This window comes from Mixophyes fleayi, chromosome 6 (genome assembly GCF_038048845.1).
Source record: "Mixophyes fleayi isolate aMixFle1 chromosome 6, aMixFle1.hap1, whole genome shotgun sequence".
In the NCBI taxonomy this organism is placed as follows: domain Eukaryota; kingdom Metazoa; phylum Chordata; class Amphibia; order Anura; family Limnodynastidae; genus Mixophyes; species Mixophyes fleayi.
The window spans coordinates 97,367,491-97,392,111 of record NC_134407.1 but is presented as its reverse complement, the minus strand read 5'-3'; the positions used below and the strand labels follow the sequence as shown (position 1 = coordinate 97,392,111).

The 24,621-nt window shown below is 41.6% G+C and overlaps 1 protein-coding gene across 1 annotated transcript; it reads left to right on the top strand.

The window, feature by feature from the left end:
- Positions 1-1,611: 1,611 nt before the first annotated feature.
- Positions 1,612-24,321, top strand: COMTD1 (catechol-O-methyltransferase domain containing 1). The gene is made up of 7 exons (XM_075217079.1): positions 1,612-1,766; positions 4,754-4,881; positions 6,373-6,472; positions 7,109-7,227; positions 8,547-8,601; positions 22,675-22,811; positions 23,631-24,321. Exons 1-7 carry the CDS (start codon positions 1,685-1,687, stop codon positions 23,781-23,783), a joined length of 774 nt encoding a protein of 257 aa, XP_075073180.1. The 5' UTR covers positions 1,612-1,684; the 3' UTR covers positions 23,784-24,321.
- Positions 24,322-24,621: the final 300 nt, after the last annotated feature.

The window sequence follows — 24,621 nt, the reverse complement described above, 5'->3', positions numbered from 1 at the left end:
CGTGTCGTAAATGGCATATTGCCAACTTTACGTTTCTCCTCAGATGATTTTAAGTTTCTCTTTTTGCTTTTTTTTTGAGAACTTGGGCTTTTTGGATTTTACATGCCCTGTACTAGGAGATTGGGCATCGGGCTTGGAAGACGACGTTGATGGCATTTTATCGTCTAAGTCATGACTAGTGGCAGCAGCTTCAGCATTAGAAGGAAGTGGGTCTTGATCTTTCCCTACTTTATCCTCCAAATTTTTGCTCTCCATTATATGTAGCACAAGATACTGCAGAATGTGTGAACTTGGTAATATTGCAGTACCAATGGGCTTATACTGCAGGATTGGTTTTGCAAATTTTGTTGTAATTTAATTTTTTTTTTGTATTTTTTTTTATAATTTTTTAAAAATTTTTTAAACACTTGGGAATATTGGGGAAATAACTATGCCCTTAGAAGCACAGAGCACGGGACACAGGACCACTGGACTGAACAGGACACAGCACACAGGACCCAGCAGCACCACTGAACTCAAAATTGACAGAGCACAGCACACAGCACCACTGGACTGATACTGCAGAATGTGTGAACTTTGTAATATTGCAGCAAGTACCACTGGACTTTTACTGCTGAATGTGTGAACTTGGTAATATTGCAGTACCAATGGGCTTATACTGCAGGATTGGTTTGGCAAATTTTGTTGTAATTAAAAAAAAAATTAATTAGTTTTTTGTATTTTTTTTTTATTAACTTTTTTTTAATTTTTTAAACACTTGGGAATATTGGGGAAATAACTATGCCCTTAGAAGCACAGAGCACGGGACACAGGACCACTGGACTGAACAGGACACAGCAAACAGGACCCAGCAGCACCACTGAACTCAAAATTGTCAGAGCACAGCACACAGCACCACTGGACTGATACTGCAGAACACAGCACAGCACAGCACAGCACAGCACAGAACTAAACAGCACAGCACGAGATCTACCAGAACAGAGGACCACCTAACACACCCTCCCTCTACCCTGATCAATGCCCGAGTGAAGATGGCGGCGACTAGCGGGGAATTTATAGGTTCCGAGTATCGCGAGATCCGACAGCGGGATTATGACTCAGAGCCTCGGTTTCAAGTTTTCATTTGGCGCCAATACCCGGATCTGTCTCGGATCCGACTCGGATCGGAAAGGTTCGGGTGGGCTCGGATTCACAAAATCCGAGTGCGCTCATCTCTAAGAATAATACATAGTAATTTAGTGGCAAATTTACCTCTAAATTACAGTGGGGAGATCTTTGATAAATAGGCCCCTTATTGCGAATGGTTTTCATTACAGATGTCCGACAAGGACTGTACTAATGCAGCTAAAATAAAAGCTTTCAGTACAGAAGCTGCAGTCTGGGAGTATTCACAAAACAATGCACAACTGTATCTGTATTTCCTCACTTAAAAGGGGTAAATTAAATAGTATGCTACCAGGGTAAGAGATCTATGATATTGCTGCGACCAAGCCACCAGGTGGCAGCACCACACCACCCTTTGTCATCGGTTCATAAAGCAGAACATGCTGTTTCATTTTGATAAGTGACTACTTCCTATGCGATAAAGGATCATGTGACGAGAAAGGCCAATGCGGACTAAGATGAGTTTGTGCAGTGTGCTGCGACTGCTGCTGTCCTTTGTACCTGCTCCTACTGTACCATCATGTCCTTCTCTACACTTAGTCGAGAAGCTGCAGTTGGTATTGCTATGCTGGGAGTAACTTTTGCTACTGGTGTCTATATTGGTGAGTCTGCATATATTTTGATTCATGCATTTTCTTCATTCATTTACACATGGTACATAGCTAGTGGTGGTATTCAAATAAATTAACTGGTTCTCTGACCTAATGAACATTTTAAGTAGACAAAAAGATATACCGAAAGGTAGATTAATATTTAACATTGAATCACAATAGGAATTAAAATAGTAGAAATGATTAAGACATTACACAGACAATAGCAAAGTAATAAACAACAAATATTATAAAAGCTGCATAATGATAAATTATTTATATCACTATCAAGAGGCAGTTATCTAGTCAAACCCAGTTGTGCATGCGTGTGTGTATAAAATATTTCTTATTTAATGCTGCTAATATAAAGATAATAATAGCATTGAGTAATGTTCTGCCACACAGTAGTGCCCCCTTTTCAAATTATGCCACAGTAATGCTCCCAGTCCATATTATGCCACAGAAATGCCCCTCCTCATCAGTGTGCCATGCTGCTTTTGCCCCCCTTCACACTGTGCCATGCTGCTTTTGCCCCCCCTTCACACTGTGCCATGCTGCTTTCGCCCCCCCCCTTCACACTGTTCCATGTTGCTTTCGCCCCCCCTTCACACTGTGTCATGCTGCTTTCGCCCCCCCTTCACACTGTGCCATGCTGCTTTTGATCCCCTCTTCACACTGTGCCATGCTGCTTTTGATCCCCTCTTCACACTGTGCCATGCTGCTTTTGATCCCCTCTTCACACTGTGCCATGCTGCTTTTAATACCCTCTTCACACTGTGCCAGGCTGCTTTTGATCCTCTCTTCACACTGTGCCATGCTGCTTTCGCCTCCCTTCACTCTGTGCCATGCTGCTTTTGATCCCCTCTTCACACTGTGCCATGCTGCTTTTGATCCCCTCTTCACACTGTGCCATGCTGCTTTTGATCCTCTCTTCACACTGTGCCAGGCTGCTTTTGATCCTCTCTTCACACTGTGCCAGGCTGCTTTTGATCCTCTCTTCACACTGTGCCAGGCTGCTTTTGATCTTCTCTTCACACTGTGCCAGGCTGCTTTTGCCTCCCTCTTCACACTGTGCCAGGCTGCTTTTGCCCCCCTCTTCATACTGTGCCATGCTGCTTTTGCCCCCCGTCACGCCTGACATTCAGTGTGAACGGAGCAGGGAGGAGGAGTGCCCTTGAACAGGTGAGTATTTATTTTTTTTTGCCCTCCCACCCACGAAGAGGGTGGGGGGGGCAATTTTCTAGAATGCACTAGATGAATTACAGCTAGAATGTGATTGGTTGCTATGAGCAACACCTCTACTTTTCCTTTTCAGATACTACTTTAATTTGGAAATACCTGGCTTTACAGATAATCTCTCCTGCTTTCTTTGTGTGTTATGGTAAATGCAATGTTTACCTCTTTTAGGAAAAAGATACTTTATGTATCGAAGGAGCAACCGGTTTGCCGAACTCACCTTTAAATTAGGTATCGGTTCTGGCAAACCGTTGTGAACCAGCTGAATCCCACCACTGAAAATAGCTAATGAAATATATCTAAACGGATTATACATTTAAGTATTTTGTGCATTAGCCACTCTGTAATGACTCCTATTGTGCCAGAACTCCTTCTAACGTGTCCTTTTAGAAAATAATGGATAGGTGATTAGGAAGGCTGGCAATGTGTGGCCTGGTGATGAAACAAGCAGTAATCCATTATGTTGCAGTACAACGTATATATGCAGCCCATGATGATGTACGAGTCATGAAGGAGTTTACTACAATAATGTCAGCATTCATTTGTAAAGCAAGAGTAGCCCCAAGATCTACATCCCTTCTGCCCCTCCCCCTTTCCTGTGCTAGTGATTAAGTAAGATCATTAATAAAGTCAAAAGGTCAAAACTCCCTTATAATCATGTAAACCAAGCCAGTCTGCCACTTTTCCAAATTATAGTTTTACATAGATAAACTAAATAAGCAAAGTAAATAATTATGAATATACTGGATACCTTTGGCAAACAGAATTTTCTTCTGTAACATACTATTCCCTATTACAAACTTTTATAACAAATCAGCAGAAAAACGTTATTTTGAAAGGTTTTTTTTGAGAACACGTTTGCAATATAGCAAAAAAATAGTATGATAACATTTAAATGGGTAGAATTACTAAATCTTCTAAAATTGAAAAGTGGGAGTGTTGCCCATAGCAACCAAGCACATTCTGGCTCCTAGGTCCCCAAACTGTGCGCCGCGGCTCCCAGGGGTGCCGCAGCTCAGTCACAGGGGTACTGTGGACAGGAAGAGGAAAAAAAAAAAAATTACCAATCCGACGGCGCCGGGACCCAGCATCCTCCTCCCTCCTCACTGAATATCGGGCATGACGTCATCACAACCGACATTCAGTGACAAGCGGTAGGAGAGAGAGGATGCTGGGTCCTGGGCGCCGCCGGATTGGTAATTTTTTTTTTTTTTTCTCTCTCTTCCTGGCCATGGCGGTATGCAGAGGGGGGGGGAGCGAAGATGCAGAGGGGGCAGAGCGAGGATGCAGAGGGGGCACAGAGTGTGTGTATGCAGAGGGGGCACAGAGTGAGTTAGCTGTAAATTATTCTTTGACAGAAATATAATTGAAAAAAATATATAAAAATATTATTTCCCCTTGAATTAATGTGTATTTTTGCATACAACTAAATAGTATTTCTGTCCTGACCTAAAAACTTATTACGTTTTTTGACCCAGCTACTTATAAAATAGGACTGCTCTGTAATTATTTTGGAGGGGTGCCTTGAAAAAATTATGGAGACTCTAAGGGTGCTGCAAACTGCAAATGTTTGGGAACCACTGTTCTAGCTATTTTCTAGAATGCACTAGATGAATTACAGCTAGAATGTGATTGGTTGCTATGAGCGACACCTCCACTTTTCCTTTTCAGATACTACTTTAATTTGGAAATAACTGGCTTTACAGATAGTCTCTCCTGCTTTCTTTGTGTGTTATGGTAAATGCAACGTTTACCTCTTTTAGGAAAAAGATACTTTATGTATCGAAGGAAAAAGTCACAGAAAATGTTTGATGTTGAGGATGATCCGCGCAGAGCCTATCTACTTCGCCTATCACTTCGAGAACATCCATCTGCAAAAAAGTTAAGACAGGTATGGAGTAGACTAAACTATAAAATGAGAATTCCTTGTAGACCAATAGAAGTAATTCATATCCCCCAACCAATACTAACAGATTTGCAAACATTCTTATCTGTGTGCTGTCATCTTACAGTAGAAAATGAAGCACAGCTGTAATTTACCATGGCGGAGCTGCTCTGGGGATCCCGGCAAAGACTCTCAACAATAATTTTTCACTGTTTTCCATAGACATAGCAATTTTGCAGGAGAGGATTCCAACAAAGGCAGAGAGACTTCAGCTTGAACCCATTGTAAAATATAAGTAACGCCATCCTGAGTTGGCGTTACTATGGAGCTTAATAAATTAACTAGCACTGCTGTCCCCATAGAGGTGAGCTTCGTTAATAGTGTTAAGATCAGAGTAAAGTCTGGTTTCTGCGGTGTTAACTCTTTCTAAAATAGCTAAATGGGTGAAAGAACCTTTTGCTGGTGTTAATGCCAGCATTTTGGCTCTTCACCACTTGTGAAATAGACCCCATAATGCCCAATATGTATTGCTTGACTTACGCTTTACAGTGCTGAAGGAGATGCTGGCACTTTAATAAAGCAGTAAGATATTGACATTAACACATCCATAATGTCCAGACATTGCTAAACAATTAAGTGTATTAGAACAGTGTTAGGAAATCTGATGAAGGAATACTTGGGTATAGATTTATCAAAACTTCTAAAAAGGAAAAGTGAAGGCTGCCCATAGCAACCAATCAGGTTCTAGCTATCATTTTCTAGAATGTATTAGATAATGATAGCTGGGAATCTGAGTGGTTGCTATTGGCAACACCTCTACTTTTCCTTTTTAGAATGTTTAATATGTCAACCCTATGATGTCTATATCCAGCAGACTAATGTATAGATGTCCTAGAACTGACTTGTGAGCCAGGAAGTATATTTTGCAGCAATTCTGAGAGTTTAAAACAGGTTTATTAATCTTCATCTGTAGTCACATTTTATATTTATTTATTAATATAGATCATCTGTACATTTTTTTTTCACCTGTGAGATGTTCTGACAGATTTATCCATCATTGTCATCTCTAAACTAATAAAAAACATAATTCTGGAAATCTATTTATCTAGCTGACTGTTGGGAAAATGTGCTTGGTATGGACATAATGCGATAAACTGGTTTGATGCATCTCACAGTACCATGTAATATAACATACTTAAAATGAAAATGGCGTTTTTGTCGCGGGGGGCGGGGCCAAAATGCCGCGATTCTGACTGAATCGTGTCATTTAGCGGTGGCTGCAGCGGGATGCGGGAGATTTGCCAGCTCTCCCGGGAGATTGACCCGAATTTCGGGAGTCTCCCGGACATTCCGGGAGAGTTGGCAAGTATGTAACATAATAATAATCAAACTCTCCTGTAGTAGGTGAAGCATTCTTCCTTATGTCTGCCTTTAAATTGCCTTGTTATCTTTAAAAAACTAACAGATAATACAGAATAATAATGTTTGTATTTCCAGCATCTTTTGGGGATCACACCTCAGGATATAAGCAGTGATGCTGCCCAGCTATTGGGAAATCTGGCTAAGCTTATTAATTCTAGGAAGATTTTGGACATGGGTGAGGAAATTTGTTAGCACATTCATGACATAAGTGTGAGAACCCATACAGTAACTTACAGCACATTCACTCAAGAGTTCTTTAACTATATTGTAGCCAGAAGCTTCATGACTCTTCCCCTAGTCTGGTTCAGTTTTCTCACATGAGATATACTTACATGATATGCCCTTTTACAGAGTGGATCCTCTTTATTGCACATATATCCTCTAGTACTTCTTTTTTCTCATGTGCTCTAGGTTCTAGTGTGGTCACCACATTCACATTTCCCATGTCTTGGCATGGTCACCACTGTCACTTGTCCCATGCTGTGTGGATTACCTATGTCACACTCTCTCCTTGGTAGTATGGATCATGCATCTCCACTGCAATGTTTCTCTGGGATCCCTTCTCGCATTAATATGAGGATCTCTCACTCACACAGTCTATACTATATTCCATTATGCATAACCAACTCTCTATTGCAGTCACACTCTACATTCACTAAATTATTTTGTGACACCGTTGTCAGCACTGATTCCTTCTCTTAGCATTCCTCTGTTTCCCAGCATCCTCTTAGTGACCACAAAGTTATAGCTGTACAGAACAATTACCATTATGTTTTCTCACCAAGCTGTGCTGTCTATTGTGTTGCCACAGGGTGGAGCTATGGTTACAATCCTTTGATCCTTGCCTTGGTGCTACCATCTGATGGAAAAATAATTGCAAATGTGCGAGAAACAGAGGATATCAGCTATGCAAGGGACTCGTGGAATGAGGTACCAGGTCTACATACATATTTAAAGATAAACATTGAATTGCTTCTTGCCCTTCAATGCCTGGAAACATTGAAAAACTGGAACAAATTAGGTCACAACCTGATCCACCTATCAGGGCTGCATATGTACCCAACTTAATGCTAGCCACACATGCTGCAATATTGCCCAATTAACATTGATCTGCTTATTATTTTGCATGTCTGTAAATGCAGTGGGAAGGTGACCGCAATCAGCTTGTTTGTGCCATTTTTTGCAAACAGCACTAATCAGTGAAGTCAGAGTAAATGCGGGTGGTCAGTCCTTGCACCAATTGTCCATATCACATCTAATCTTGGATACTGATCCAAGACAGTATCACCCTTATATGGCTAACACTAGCTATTGATGTTCTCAGAATAATAGCAGCATCCACTGATTGGAATGATAAACCTAATACATTATTTCCTGAGCAAACACTTGTCCTGACAATGTAAAACTGCTGTTCAATCTCTGTTGTTGCTTGGCAAATATATGTTTTAAATGGAAAGTGCACTTTGGGTATATTTTGCAGATAAAACAAAAGATTCAAGAAAAGGGTGCATTTTGCAAATATAACCCATAGACAATTTCTAATCCATGTGTTAGTTACCCTGTTTATTAAAGTGCCTCTAGTACTCACCGTGTTACCTGCAATTCCAGCTGTGGTGGTTTGGGCTTATGCAGTCATCTGTATAAGCTTGTCCTTCGTCAGCGATTTTAACTAAGCAGCACGAAAAACTATTTGCTCTAGTCATTTCAGCCTGGATGATGTTTAGTTAGTGATGAACCAATGGGGTTTGGTGTGGACAGAAGACTGCATATGGCTGACTAACTAAAGATGGAACTGCAGCAGGAGAGGTAAGTACTAGATACACTTTACTAGAAAATGTATCTTGCAAATGATTAAAAACAAAATAGGGGTTATATTTGCAAAGTAAGCCATTTTTCGGGTCTATTTTGTTCATTCAATGGATAAATTGGACTTATCATTTTAAGTTCCCATTTAAAACATTTAGGGGCATATTCAATTGTCCGAGGTTTCCGCCGCGGAAAAACTATTACCGGTATTACAGTAATAGTAAGCCAGATTTCAGCTCGTAGCTCCCTGAGCCGTGAGCTGAAATCCAGCGAGAAAAGTACCGTAATACCGGCATTTACGCGCATTGTTACCATAATGATGGTAATAGTGCGCGGGACGCGTTACTTTTGGCTGTAACCAAACAATTGAATATGCCCCTTAGTGTATGACTGTTAACACAACAGAAACTAGCACTCTTTTTTTCTGACTTTTTTTTTCACAGGCTGACGTGGAATGCAAGATTCACGTAGAGGTAAAACCTGAGGAGCAAACCCTGGGTAATTACATCCGGATGATGAAATTATATTATAGTATCAGAGTAGATTCTTTGGGAGGGCTTGTCACCTAGCAACACAAACGCTGACATGAAAAAAAATATTTGAAACATTACATTTTTTCTGTGCCAGAGTTCTAAGGAAAGGGTCATGTGATCAGCAGAACCAATTGCCAAGATCCCTTGTACTTAGTCTGTCAGCGGTGACAATGGAGGACGCTATGTCGGTAGCGGACACTGATAATAGTATTTTCTCTCATCTGTCTGCTTCTATGAGGAAATTTAAAGCTGTATAGTGCACATTATCATAAGAGGGAGGTTCCTCTCCCTGAGCAGAGGCTCCCCCCCCCCCCTATTTAAATGCCAATACCTACTGGGGACCTCACTTTCATCTGACTCAGAGCCAGTTACAGCACGAAAGACATTAACTCAGGGCAGAAATCAGGATACTAATGAGGCACCCACAGCAGGTTCCAATAAGGGTGTGTAAAAAAAAAAAGGGGGAAGCTTATTAGTGTAGAACAACATTCCATGCCAAATTTGCCCTCAGGGGGGCTTGATACATCTGCTCAGTTGTAGCAGCCGGAGGGAGCCAGTCCAAGCTATTTTATCTTTGTTGGGCTCCAGCCAAGAGGGAAATGCTACTTCTGTCAGTAGGAGGTTGTTATTTATCATTATACATTCCCCCATTGACTGGGATTCAGTAATGATCGGCATTCACTGATAGGGATAAAATCAGCATCATACAGATGACCAGGGTAGGATTTCCCTTACCATAGTATTCCACACAAGTTAGACGAATCTGAGGTAACAAATTTCTCTAAATGGGCTTTCCATACCTCCCTTACAAGGGACGAGGACCCAGTCCTCAGGAATCACACTGGTCTCCCAGATAGGTCAGCCTTAGAAGCCACAGACTGCTTGAATTTCAATTATACGGCCAGTGTCTACAGATTCTTTTTGAGAAGTCAATTAAGAAGTTTCAGTTCAGCTGTTATGCTATGCTTACAATGCTCTTGATTGCTGGATTAGACTACCTACTTTACAATTTAGTGAGTGATTTTATATTGACATGTATAGTCCTCTGCACTTGTGAAGTATTGCAAGTACATGTATGTTTTTCTCACCCGAGAAATTTTTTAATTTACATACAACTTGTTTCCATTTTGTAAATTTCTGAACCTCTTCAATAAAAACTTAAAAAAAAAAAAGTTGGTACCAGATCGTTGATGCAACTGTTTCCCTATTTCTAATGATCGACAAGGTACAAAAGCAGGGACAGTCTAATGTCTGTAGGGAAAGCCTAATGGCTACTAAAGGGGCACTACTCAAGTCCATAAGCAGAGCAATGCTTAAAATGGGCAATCCTTTAATGAAATATCTGTCCTTCAAAAATCTCGCTGGCTATATAAGGCGGGGTTGAACAGTCTAGCCTCAAGGTCCAACGAGTTTCCTTATTTACAAAATTGTGAGCTTTTCAGTCCAGATTTTACTGATGGATTAAAATTAAGATATAAGGCTAACAAGTAATTTGCAAATCTAAAGAGTTGCACTTCTTATCCAAGTTAGTCCTTTCAGAAGTAGAGTTGTTCCTTCAGAACCAATGGTCCAACCTCAGACTCCAGAGGTTCTTTCCACTGCAATAGTAGAGAAGATGCTTACACAGCTTCCACCACCAGTAGAGGAGATGGAACAAGCATCATAAGGTCTCAGAAGAGAGGTCAATATCACGGTAAGTATCATACCTTTCCTTATTCAGTTCACTTCAAGAGAGACTTGTTTAGCAGTCTGGAAAATAATAACTTCAGACAAGAGAGTACTAAGGACAGTTCAGTCTGGACTATGCCTGCCTTTATGGAGTTATCCATTCTAAAACTGCCCATATCTCAGAAGTTGCAGTCCTTTGCTAAATAAGGCATTGGAATCAGCAATCCTCCAAAGGAGAATAGAGTTGGCAGATTCCTCGGTCAAGGGTTGGATTAGCCACTTCTTTCACATAAAATATCAGACAGCTCTATACGAACAGCTCTCAAGATAAAAGGGCTAAATCAATTTTTATTCCACTGATGTTTCTGCATAAAGAGTCTGTGAAACATACCCTACCGCTTCAATAGGAATGTTTCTAGGGGATAGTGGATCTCCTACACAAGCTGCCATGTAGATGGTGGTATTGCTGGGGTGTTAACAAAGAGCCATTAGCTTCCCCTTCCCAGAATGTATTAGAAGATTCCCTGGGACCATGTACCGTACCCAAATACCTCAGCATTATTCATGAATTCAGTGCTTGGCAAAAAGGCCTCAACAGACACCATCACCTTTCTAGTGAGTCAGTTCAGCTTCTGATTTCTTGGATAAAAAGTTTTATGAGGGATTGCCAATGTCCACCCTCAGATTATACACCATACTAATTCCTATCTTGAAGGAAGGATAACTATACATGATGATAATAAAAGGGGAATAACTCTCCAGGCTAATAGTGCCGAAGTACAAATACATGGGATCTTACATTTTACGGTCATCCTTAGAGTCCCTGAACAACCTCTTTGTCTATAAACCTGCTCTTTATGTAACTATCCTTTCTTGGCGTTAGCACTGGCTGCCAGATGTGCTGAATGTTCCTTTATACATATTATGAGCCCATGGATGATTATTATTTTTTATTTATAAGGCACCACAAAAGGTCTGCAGTGCTGTACATAAAATTTACAGTAGTGTACGCTGGTTCATCTAGATCCATGGTTTTGTTCTACCATATTATTCTCAAAGTTAGATCAAATGCATATAAGCTAAATCAGCCAGTTATTCAATATGACCTTGTTACAGATCCCATTAAACGGTGCTTGTACATAATGGTATATTTAATTTCCCATTTACAATTCACAGCCGCACACAGTCATGTGCTTTACTCATTACATGTTGAAAGCTATATAGAATTGTTTGTCCCAACACTATAAGGAGATGTATTTTATCTACCATTTCACTTTCCATGATTGATGCTAAGTTCACACCACGCGATCGGCCTATGGGTTTAGTATTCTAGAAATTACCAAGGCTGTGAGGAAACGTATCCCCTTACCAATTATAATGCATGCAGTCCATTGGTATTTTTCCCGTATATATGTTCATTAGACACTACCAAAGTCCATCTGAGACAGACTGCAGTTCCTCAGCGCACCCACCAAGTACTGGCTATTCAACCCACTAGCTGTTGCTAGGTGGCACGCCCTCCTGACAAACAAAAGGGAGTTCGCAGAAATCTATGATCTGCAAACTCTATTTGTTCTATAGAACAAGGGATTGTCACCTAGCAACAGTGGGTTTCACGCCTTCTCTATAGAGTTAGTTTGTTGTCTGCTCTTGAGATCAGGCTTTTCAGGGAATCAGTAAACAGAAATGGGGACCTCGCAGAAGATAACAAACAAGTGTGATTCCATCTGCTATACAGCTGGAAGTGGCACCCTCGACCTCCTGACACAATACAATGACCCTATCTAGTTGCTATAAGTTTGTTCATTACTCCGCTTGCCAGGTGCTCCTTTGAAATTGTACAGTGCTACCAGATTACTTCCTGGTTCCATAAGTTAACACACCATTGCAGTGTTCTCCCTTACATTGGTAGCATTAATTGCAGGAAGTCCTCTTAACATTGCTAGTATGTTACGACCTTTCCCTGTGGAAGCAATTTCATGTGATTTTACGTTTACATAAATAAAATTTCCATGTCCTCTTGACTGCATTCTATTTCTGTTATGGCCGATTGCCATCTTCAGTCTTCCAGAAAATCTGATAGACTAAGTACGAGGGATCTTGGCAGTTGGTACTGCTGTTCACATGACCCTGCGCTTAGAACTCGGGGACACAACATTTTTTTTAATGTTACACAATTTGTTCATGGCAGCAAGTTCTATGGGAGACCGTAATCACGGGGGTACGGGGGGTACTGTTGTGAGGGGCCTGTAGTGACTGGAGAGGCCGGTGGCTGCGACATCTGGAGCAGGTAGATGCTCCCTAAAACATGAAGCCAGCATCCTTTTCTTTTTTTGCATTTTTTATTTTGCAAACCCTGAAAATGTTTCCTGTCGCCGGGGGCGGGGTTGCTGCGGTGTTCTTGTGTCATGGCCGGCTTGTGTTTCTTTACATTTGTCTCTGGTCCTTTCAATGCGGTGCTCGTGCGTTGACGTCAGCGTCATCTCATGGGACTGCCTGTAACAGTGAGTGTGCTGACAGCTGATGTTCCTGTCTTGCCTGGCACGCTGAGTAGAAGGTGAGCACACAGGGGGTGTCATTTTTATTATGGATTCCTACACTGCACATATGCAAATGTATCAAAAATAATATGAATTGAGATTACTATATGTGGCATGATATGAATTGGGGGCACTACTGTGTGGTGGCATCATCATCATCATTTATTTATATAGCGCCAATATATTCCGTAGCGCTTTACAATTGGGGACAAACATAGCAAACTAATAAACAAACTAGGTAAAACGGACAAAGAGGTGAGAAGGCCCTGCTCGCAAGCGTGGCATGAAATAAATTGGAGGCACTACTGTGTGGCATAATATGAACTAGGGGTAATATATGTGACATAATATGAACTGGGGTTACTATGTGTAGCACAATATAATATAGGGTCAATGTAACATACCCGCACTATACATTGCAAAGGGGGGCGGGGTCCTGCCTCTTTCGTTTGTACTGGGCCCCACAATTTCAGAGGGCAGCCCTGACCGTAATCACCCACTAGCTGTTGCTAAGTGGCAGTCGCTTGTTCCCTAGAAGAAATGGAGTTTAAAGATCATAGATTCCAGCAAACTAGCATTTACTTGGATTATTGCTGTCCATTTCATTTGAACTTACAGTTCAAGGTATTTTTACTCTGTACACTGGACCTTAATTCTGGAACTACATAAGTGGTTAAATGGCTTTTGTCCCCTGCTGTAAATATACATTGTGTTAGGCTTTAATAAACCTTGACATATGTTAGGAACCCCTCAAACCAGAACTGCAAAACCTGGAGTCTGCTCTGAGAGTCTGGTATTCGCTGTTGCCCCTAGTGGTGGGGACAGACTTGGCTGCAGACTAACTGAGGGTCGTGAGATGCGTACCGGCTGGAGGAACCCAGGAATGCAGAATGAAGTCCAGGCAAGGGTTGAGGGCCGGCAGCAGACAGAGTATCCAATAGACAAGCCAAGGTCAGAGGTCACAGGCAGAACAGCAGCATAATAGTCCATGCAGAAGGTCAAGGGGCACAGGCAATCAATCGTAGTCAGTTAAAAAGGCAAGGGTCGGCAACAATTATCAGAATCAAAATTAAACAGAGCAAGGGACACAGCAGGCTTAGTATGCAGCAAGCAGGAACTATAACCGGCAGGAAGGCTTTGCCCCTTCCTGCCTTAAATAGCAGTATGGCCCAATGGGAGAGAGGCAGTCCCAGGGAAGGTAATTATCCAGCTGGCCCCTTTTGTTTATTTGCGCACGCGCCCGGCTGTCCTAAATGCCGGAGCGCGGCGCTGCACAATGAAAGCATCCCGACCTTTGCCTTGGCAACGGCCGGGACAACCCGGAAGTGACGTCCCGGTCGTCATGACGACGGCCGGGACGCGAGGGCAGAGAGTCGCGGCGGCACCCGGAGCCGCCCCGGATCATGACAACATAATCCATAAATATATGTCCTGACAAAATGACAATCAAGGCAAATTATCAGAGAAGACAATCTCCTGTTACTATGCCTTATATGTACTTCAGTGCTGGTTCAGCAAACCACTCTAAACCACAGCATACAGTACACACCAGAAACAAGCACATTTTTATTACAAATAATATATATAAAATAACTAGAGATGTTCACTGACCCCCATGTTTTGGTTTTGAATCTGTATTTTGTTTTAGAAAAATTGCTAAAATCACATAATTTTGCTCTTTTTTGTTCCTACATTATTATTAACCTTGATAACACTAATTTTCAGTCAATTTTGACCACCTCACAGGTCGCAATATTATTTTCATACACTTTCGGACAAAGACTGCAGCGAGCTGGCTGGATGCTAAGCGACAGAGCAATGACACAAACACATGGCAGTTCATAGCACATCTAGGAAACGTTGCCACACAGCAGTGGCAGAAAAAAAAAGTGGTGTCAGATGGAATTGTCCTTGGGACCTCCAACCCACCCATATGTTAAAAAGCTTTAACAAACTCACACAGAAACAGGAGGAGTAGCAAGCACAGTTTATCAAATCAAGCACTTCAGCGACAAGGAGCACCACTTTTGTTTCTGAAGTGCTTGGTTTGTTTGGGCCCCCACAAAACAAGCTAACAATGGGCTTAAGGCAGCTAAGCTAACAGTACTGTCAATGAACTGCAAGACTGCAGCAAAGGGCTGCTTAGAGCAATGGCTCAAACACACAGCAGTTTATATCACATCTAGGAAACCTTGCCCGTGCCACACAGCAGTGTCAGGAACAGTGGCGGATCCAGGGGGGGTCGATCGCCCCCCCCTAGCAGGGGCTTGCTGCCGGCAGCTGCACACTGTGCAGGTCCGTTCGGCAGTGATAATGTGCTGCCCGGCTGCTCTGATTGTGTTTTAAACACAATCAGAGCAGCGGGACAGCACATTATCACTGCCGAACGGACCTGCACATACTGTGCAGCCGCCGGCAGCCTTAGAAGTTAGAAAGGGGCGGGGCTTAAATCGCCCCCCTATATCGCCCGAGGTACAAAAAATTTCTAGATCCGCCCCTGGTCAGGAAAGTGGTGCAAGATAGAATTGTCCTAGGGTCCTCCCACCCACTCTTATGTTGGATCTTAAAAAAGACATGCACAGTTTAACAAACTAAACACTTCACAGTACAATGTCACTGGAGACTTTTAAGAACACTGCCACCCCTCCTCTTTCATTAATGATGCTGCCCAACTGCACTGGAGACTGCCAAGAACCCTGCTACCCCTTCTGTGTCTCTGTGAAATGGCGCCAGATCTCTGTGGAAGGCGGTACTTATAGAATCCAAAACTCGCAAGAGCCGACGACGCAACAATGATGTTTTGCCTTGTTTTTAGTTTCGTGGGCGCGAGGTACTCGGATCTCCGATGTTCGGGTGGGCTTGGGTTTCTACAAAACCAAGGCCGAGCATCTATAAAAATAACAGTCATATTATACCAGGAGCATATAAGGGCCCCTTTAAATTAGCACTTTTTGATGCTAATGTAATCCTGGCTGTAGCAACGAACAAATGAGCAAGTATATTTGAGCTAAAGAAATAGATACCGTATAGCAGCAGGATATGGAAACATATTAGTTCATCTGGCAAATTTCTATAGCGATACAACATGTGACCTGTGAACAGCCCCATAAAAATAAACCTACAGCTACATTTACTGACATAGAAACATGGTGCAAACAGTAAAAACATCACAACCAGGGCCGGACTGGCCATCTGGCACTTCTGGCAAATGCCAGAAGGGCCGATGGCCAGATGGGCCGGTTACTAGCTGGCCGGCCCCATCGCTCAGCACACAGACTGTCATGCTAGAATTCAGCATGACAGTCTGTGTGCTGAGCAGTGGGGTCGGCACTACACTTACTTCCTGGTGTGGTCGCTCCTCCCCTCTCTTCTATGAATGGCTCTTGAGATGTCACGTGGGACGAGCACCATGTGATAATTGTCGTCCCATGTGTTAGGAGAGACTGTACAGCGCGCTGCGGAGCGCACAAGGTAAGAGGGAGGGGGTAGTTTGTGTGACAGGGGAGCTATATGTGGACAGGGAAGCTATATGTGTGACAGGGAAGCTATATGTGTGACAGGGGAGCTATATGTGTGACAGGGGAGCTATATGTGTGACAGGGAAGCTATATGTGGACAGGGGAGCTATATGTGTGACAGGGGAGCTATATGTGTGACAGGGGAGCTATATGTGGACAGGGGAGCTATATGTGTGACAGGGGAGCTATATGTGTGACAGGGGAGCTATATGTGGACAGGGGAGCTATATGTGGACAGGGGAGCTATATGTGTGACAGGGGAGCTATATGTGTGACAGGGGAGCTATATGTGGACAGGGGAGCTATATGTGGACAGGTGAGCTATATGTGTGACAGGGAAGCTATATGTGTGACAGGGGAGCTATATGTGTGACAGGGGAGCTATATGTGTGACAGGGGAGCTATATGTGTGACAGGGGAGCTATATGTGTGACAGGGAAGCTATATGTGGACAGGGGAGCTATATGTGTGACAGGGGAGCTATATGTGTGACAGGGGAGCTATATGTGTGACAGGGGAGCTATATGTGGACAGGGGAGCTATATGTGGACAGGGTAGCTATATGTGTGACAGGGGAGCTATATGTGGACAGGGGAGCTATATGTGTGACAGTGGAGCTATATGTGTGACAGGGGAGCTATATGTGTGACAGTGGAGCTATATGTGTGACAGGGGAGCTATATGTGTGACAGGGAAGCTATATGTGGACAGGGGAGCTATATGTGGACAGGGGAGCTATATGTGTGACAGGGGAGCTATATGTGTGACAGGGGAGCTATATGTGTGACTGGGGATCTATATGTGTGACAGGGTATCTATTTATTTGTGTGACAGGGTATCTATTTATTTGTGTGACAGGGTATCTATTTATTTGTGTGACAGGGTATCTATTTATTTGTGTGACAGGGTATCTATTTATTTGTGTGACAGGGTATCTATCTATTTGTGTGACAGGGTATGATTATAGTGTAACAAAAAATAACACAGAATTTTCTGACAGGCGCCAATAAAAATGGGATCGACAAAGTTAAAAAATATATAAATCAAGCTCTGAATGACAATGAATACAAATTACCCAAAAAATAACCCTCCAAAAAAATATCCAAAGAATGACCTTTATGATTATAGTGTGTATGTGTGTAACAGTATAACTATAGTATGTGTGTGTGGGCCGGTGTATGACCATAATGTGTGTATGGGTAGCTCTTAATATAATGTGGGAGGTAGGCTGTTAATCTAATAGGGAATTGCAGGTGGGGGCTAATTATTGGGTGCTATTCTATTTGTGGGGTGAAGATGGGGGCAATTTAATAGTGTGGCCTATCAATTTCAGATAGGGTGATTGGATTTTTAATTTAATGCTGGGGTGCTTTGGAGAGAGGGAAATAGTTTTATTTATTAAATGGGAATACTATTTAATGTCAGGGCTAGTTGGAGGGAAATAGATGTATTTATCAAATGTGAATACTAGTACTTTAATGTTGTGGCTGCAGTGAGGCCTAATTTTAAAACATGGATGCTATATTGATTTAACACCAGGGCTAAATTTCATCTGCTCATTTTTTTCTCCAAATAGGGCATCCAACATTCCAGGATCCAGACAAGCAGCAACTGATCTAAAGACACCAGCAGCCACAAGTGGTGACCATGACAAGACAGGTAGGAGAGACCAGGACAGTCTGCCAACTGTTCTGAATTTGATGGGTGACTGTCCCACTTAGTCAGGATTTGGTCTGACTACAAGGACAGTTGGGAGATATGTCCTGCTTCACACTGTACTGCTTGTTAAGGCAGAACTGCGTGCACCTAACAGTAGTGCACACTGTATTGCCTTTGTATTTGTCAAAAATTTGTCTAATAGCCAAATTGCATCATAGGAGCCCCCCTGACTTAAGTGCCCGGGCCCCCCGAGCCTTAATCCAGTTGGTCAGCAGGAGGATCTGTGCTCCGTCCCGGACAGGGCACAGCCTGCAGAGCAAGCAGCGGAGCTCTAAGTCTCACGAGATTTATTAATCTCATGAGACTAAGAGCTTCCCTGCTCACTCTACAGGAATGTCAGCAGCATCAGAAGCATAGATAAGTACAGTGGGCTGGGGGTGTCATAATGTATCTGGGGGGGTGGCGTAATGTGGATGGGGAGGGTCTGATAAATGTAATGTTTTATTATAATGTATGTATCAACGCACCATTTTGACCACGCCCCCAACATAATGTAGCTACGCCTTTGGCGGCACTGCCACTGCACTGCGGCACACATTTTTTTTTCCAGCTTATCAACAGAGGTGGGCCTGTGTGCTTTAAATGCCAGGGCTGATTTTTAGTCCCAGTCCGGCCCTGATCACAACAAATTGCAACTTGCACTTTAGAACCACCCCATACTTGCCTACTCTCCAGGAATGACCAGGAGCCTCCTAAATTTCAGAGAGTCCTCCCAGAATACAGTGAGTAGACCCTCCCGGATCCCAGTAGGAGGCAAGGCCTAATGCTGCAAAATGTTGCTTTAGGGCAGGGTTTCCCAAACCCAGTCCTCAGGGCTCCCCAACAGTGCAGGTTTTCCATATCTCCTTGCTGGAGCACAGGTGTATTCATTACTGACTGACACATTGTAACAGATCCACAGGTGGTCATTATCATGTCACATGTGATCCTGAAAACCTGCACTGTTGGGGAGCCCTGAGGACTGGGTTTGGGAAACCCTGCTTTAGGGTGTTGCTACTGTGGCGCAGTTGTGTCACCAGGCCCCCTCGTTACGAAAAATTAGTAATAATGGAAAACGCCAATGCATTGATTTCAACTGTTATGGCTTCCTCCCAAAAATACTGCTTAATTTTTTTGCCTTATTTATGGCTTAAAATAATCATTTTGGTGAGCAGACATCGGGAATCTCTTTAGTAGGCTTATCACTTGTTTGTGTTTGAATGATAAATTTGGGTTTTTGGTCCCTCTGAAAAACCATCACCATTCCAGCTAGCTCATATAAATAATTATGTACCACAAAACAAAATAAATTTTCCACTTCAATGCAAAACTTGCCCACCCCTGTGTCTAATCTGCTCTTGGCAAGGAACTTTTGCATCCTTCCAGATGCTGCAACCTAGGCTTGCAAAGAACTGCTCTTACCCATCAAATCAGGGGCATCTAAAAGTATGCATGTGCCATCACAAAACAGTTTTGGTTATTAACATTTATATAGTGCTAGCATACTCTGCAATGCTTTACATTCGCGAATAAACAGTAATAAAACAAGGCTTGATATTAACAAATATAAACAAAGAGTTATGAGGGCCCTCCCTGGTCATAAGCTTACAATCTATAGGAAAATAGTAGTTTGAATATAGTATACCTGTTGGTTTGTAAGGTGCCACAGTGCTCCGCAGCACCTGACTGTGGAAACAGAGCATATATAAAACAAAGACATAGAACAGGCCTGGCCAAACTGTGGTTGTCCAGGCGTTGTGAAACTACAAGCCCCATGGTATCCTGTGACATGTAGTTTCATAACACCTGGATAGGTGGACAGAATAAATACAGTTGTGGACACAAAGGGTAGGAAACACACTGCTTATGAATGAGAGAACTAACAATCTAGTGGGAATTGGCAAGAACGGAGGTAAGAGTGTAGTTCAGAATCAGGGGCGGATCTAGATTTTTTTTTTTTTTTAGGGGGGCGCGATTTAGCCCTGCCCCTTTTTTGATAACTAAGGCTGTCTACGGCTGCACATTATGTGCAGGTCCGTTCGGCAGAGACAGTCAGGGAGAGTGTGCTGCCCAGCTGCTCCGATTGTGTTTTAAACACAATCAGAGCAGCCAGGCAGCACACTGTCCCTGACTGTCTCTGCCGAACGGACCTGCACATAGTGTGCAGCCGCCGGCAGCAAGCCCCTGCTGGTGGGGGGCGAGAAGTGGTTATCAAAGAGGAGGCAAGGCGAAAGTCAGATGCAGAGCACTTTTGGAATGCATATCTCAACAAACTAAAACTAAAATAATATGAGTACCCTTGTTACTGAGCCCTATATCTGCATCATAATCAGACATTTTGGGAACATTTTTGAGGTTGCACATATTACGGGGATAAAACAACAACAGAAAAAATCCTGAAAAAAACTAAAAAATGATTCCTTGGTGTTTTGCATGTTTTCAGATATAATCATGCTTGAAGGGTAAATATATTTTGTCCAAAAAGCAACCAAAATAATCTCTCCATAAAATAGCAATGACACAGAATCTAGATTGCTGTTGGGAAGCCTTTATTACATAGTATTTATTAACCACCAATTACTTACATGGCACTATACAATTTGTAAGCTACACCGACATATACTAATATCAAATGAAACAAAATTGAAGACATTCTTGGGTACCTTATTTTGGAGGGCCCTGAGTTATTGCCTCTGTTGCCCATTTAAAATGACCTGAGATAAAGGACAAAAATAGACAACAGTTTTAATGAGTATGATATCCTACAACACAGTCCAAATGCATTGATCTCACTAAATACAAAAAGAATTCCCATAAAACACTATAGCTTGAATACATTACAAGATTTAATGCGACTGATACAATCATTTCTGGCATAAGTCTTGAAAATGTTAATGCTTGAAGAAGCTGTATGACAGATTTGAACTACTTAACCCAACTACCAGGCTACCCATTTCCCCCCTACTTTTTCTGCATCTACTGTTTTTTTTTGTGAAGTTTGTAAAACCCACGGAGGCTCTCCACACACTAACCTTAGTAATAGAGCAGTATATCTACATTTGTTATCACATGTACACACATTCTCTTCTATTTAAGGTTAATAAAAAAAAATAATATCCTATGTTATGATACTAAGTACATGGTTAAATAAAAATTACATTAAAGTGTAAAAAAACAAATCAGCATTTATAAATAGTTCTTTATGAAAAAAGTACACATATTTTGTATCCCTATAAATATTAAATGTTGTACCATACATTTAATCATATAAATGATGATAATAATAATAATATATTTATTGGGTTCCATTGAGTACAAAATCACAAGTGGATTTTTTTCCTGTAATATCCAAATAAAAATTATGAATCCCAAAATACTTCCAAAAGAAAGTCAAATTTGGCACAAAAATTAATGTAGACTAAAAAAGCTTTTGGCAGGCGGAGATGAGCATTAAACCTTTATGCAGAGCTTTCATGGTGTATAGTAATGGTAGCTGCATGCCGTTAGGTGTAATCACATAACTGATGTTGGGCTGACAATGACTCCTGAATGTAATGGATCAGGTTGATTGCAGCACATAGAAAATTAAACAGTCATAGATCATTTCTATAATGTGGATTTATTTATTCCAACAAACAAGAATGGAAGCTTCTCCTCCATTGTATCTGCAGAAAATAGATAACTACATCGGCTATACATTTATGTTTGTCAAGGTTTCCAGATCAGTAAATACACATACTGTGTGGCTCTTTTGCCAACATGCAAAGGTGCAGATGTTTAATTAAAATTCATGCAACACTAATTTTGGTATGTTTGAGTCATGTGAAACTTTTTTCAACTTTAGCCAATGTTTCTCAAACCCAGTCCTCAGGGACCCCTAACAGTGCTTGTTTTCCATATCTCTTTGCTGGAGCACAGATGTAGTCATTACTGACTGACACATTGTGAAAGATCCACGGGTTGTACTAATTATTTCACTTGTGACCTGGAAACCAGCACTGTTAGGGATCCCTGAGGACTGGGTTTGGGAAACACTGACCTAACCGAATCATTAGTGTTATAATTAGTATGGCGTGTGTCAGTCAGTAACTACTACACTTGTGCTCCAGAAAGGAGATATGGCAAACATGCACTTTTAGGATTCCCTGAGCACTTGTGGTAGGGCAGAAACCCTGTTCTTATTCACTATAAAGTATATGTGTAGGAAACTTGGATAAGCTGGGTGGATAGTTGAGATTTACTACACTGCAGGCTTTGCTTTAGCATTACCCGATTACAACAACAGTTGTGGCTTAATTATGTGCCGCATCCTTGAATAGCTAAGATGGGCTTAGTTTGCTGCATCTCACAGTACTCTCCCGCTATGTGCAGGTTACTAAAAGTCTCCAGTACAGTGAGCTACCAACCTGAGTGTTGGGTTGGGGGAGGGAGCTCAGATATAGGCAGCCCCTTAAGAATTAAGCAATTCCCTTACCAAAATATCACAATTTATCCTAGCTAAAAATAAAATCTAGCATGAGTGATTCAGATTTACTTGTCTTTTTAATTATGTTTTTATCATACTTAAGTATGTTTTGAACTTTCTGATTGGACCTCTTCTCATTTTGCACCTAGACGACTTACTGTCTGCTGGGGAAGCTGGGACATTTGACTTAATCTCCATAAATGTGGCCAACCAACAAAACTGCAGGAAATGTTATGAGAAATGTCTGCGTCTCCTGAAGAGCAGAGGAATACTAGCCATAGATGGGGTATGTTCATGCTCAGTCAGCATCCGTAGCTAAAAATATGAAACCATTACACTTTAACCTAGGTGGAGAAATGTGGATAAAAAAACCAAGGTAAATTTGTATAAAAGAAGATTTTATTCACAGACCGCATGAGTTCATTTTATTTTTTTGGCACTGAACATTTCCTGTTCATACAAAATAGAAAAAGTTTTGGGCAGGGTACAGAAAATCAGCATATTCCAGTATTACACTTACAAATAGGTTTGAACCAAATGTAAGACATTCAGGAATTCTTTTCTCTTTGTTTTAGAATGCCATGTTTTTCTAGCACAAAATGTGGACCCCTAAAACTCAGAGACATAGCAGCTAATGAGTAACCGTTTCCATGTCAGTAAAAGAGGCTCAGAGCACTTCCGTTGTAAAAATGTTTCTGTTTCCATTGAAAGCCAGGTGTTCGTGCAGAAGCTTCCACACGTTTGTAGCTGTGTTCAGAAACACTCTTGTGACACCATTCTTAAAATGCCTTCGTATTCTGTGTGATTACACATTATTATAGTTCAGAACTGTAATGTGCCATTACATATAACACATAAGACTGAGGCAGAGACAACCAGAACAACTTTGGCGAACAGATTGACTAGATTTATGAAATAGTTGCTTGGCAGAGGAGAGCCAGATGACTTGCACTTTCATCTGCTATGTCTCATCACTAGGATAGAGGCTCAATTCATTCTAAAGTATTAATGAACCTTCAGTCCTATATTGGAGTGAGAACATTGGCTTTTAACAGGAGCTACCCTTTAATAGTAAAATGAAAATAATTTTTGTATTATTTGACAGGTGCTGTGCAATGGAGCCATCCTGAAAATGAATACAGATAATGAAAGGGTACAGGGAATACATCAGATGAATGAAGCCATCTTAAGGGATTCCCGGGTTTTCTTAAGTATCCTACCTCTTGGTGATGGTCTGATGCTCTGTTTCAAGCTTTGAACCAAATTATCTTCTGTCACTCCAAGCTAAATGTTGTACATATTTTTGTGTTTTTTAAAAGGTGATTGGAAGCCTTAACAGTGAAATAAGGTCTATATATTAAAATATACAGACTTGAAATTGGGATTTCACTATGTGAAAATGAGGGCTTCTGTACACTAAAGCCCCTGTGAAGCAGTTAGTAAGTGGGATGACCTCTCTTACCATCTTAGCACCATATACAGTAGGGGCCAGAAATATTAGTACGGATTAAGTTTATTCTAATCATGCGCCATCTCTTACAGAAAATGGTTTTAATTTAAAATTGTGGTATCCACATATATATATTTCTTTGGTTTGCAGTAGCTTATTTCACACACATTATTCAATGGGCCAGACAAAATGATTGCCATTTTTGAGTAGTAGTTAGAAATAAATAGATTTCAAGTAGGTGATTCTCCTTCTCTTTGAAACTAAACTCACCTGTGGTGAATACTAGGTGCCTGCAATAGAAAAATCATCCATTAAGCAAGCTTGAATAAAGAAGTAATTCTCTTGTTTTGTGTGTCTGTGTGTACTATATAATGAGCATGGAGACAAAGCCAGAAAATGGACTTGGGAAGTCAGCCAGAAGACTGTACAAATCAATCGCCGGATCATGATGAGCCCGTTTCCACCGTAAATAATACTGTTAGGAATTTTAAGGGCTATAGCACTGTTGTCAAACACACTGGAATCCAATAGAACTTCTAATTGAAGAGCATAGTTCAGGATTGCTGCAATGGGGGTTATACAGTAGAAAGACCATTAGAGAGAAATGCTTTCTCAAAAACATCTGAAGGCAGAATGTCCTGTGGCC

Excerpts from the sequence above, each read along its gene's own strand:
- COMTD1 (XM_075217079.1), top strand. The coding sequence starts at position 1,685 with ATGTCCTTCTCTACACTTAGTCGAGAAGCTGCAGTTGGTATTGCTATG. Across the intron at positions 4,882-6,372 it reads CTGCAAAAAAGTTAAGACAG|CATCTTTTGGGGATCACACC; the intron begins GTATGGAGTAGA and ends TTGTATTTCCAG. Across the intron at positions 8,602-22,674 it reads ACCTGAGGAGCAAACCCTGG|ACGACTTACTGTCTGCTGGG; the intron begins GTAATTACATCC and ends TTTTGCACCTAG.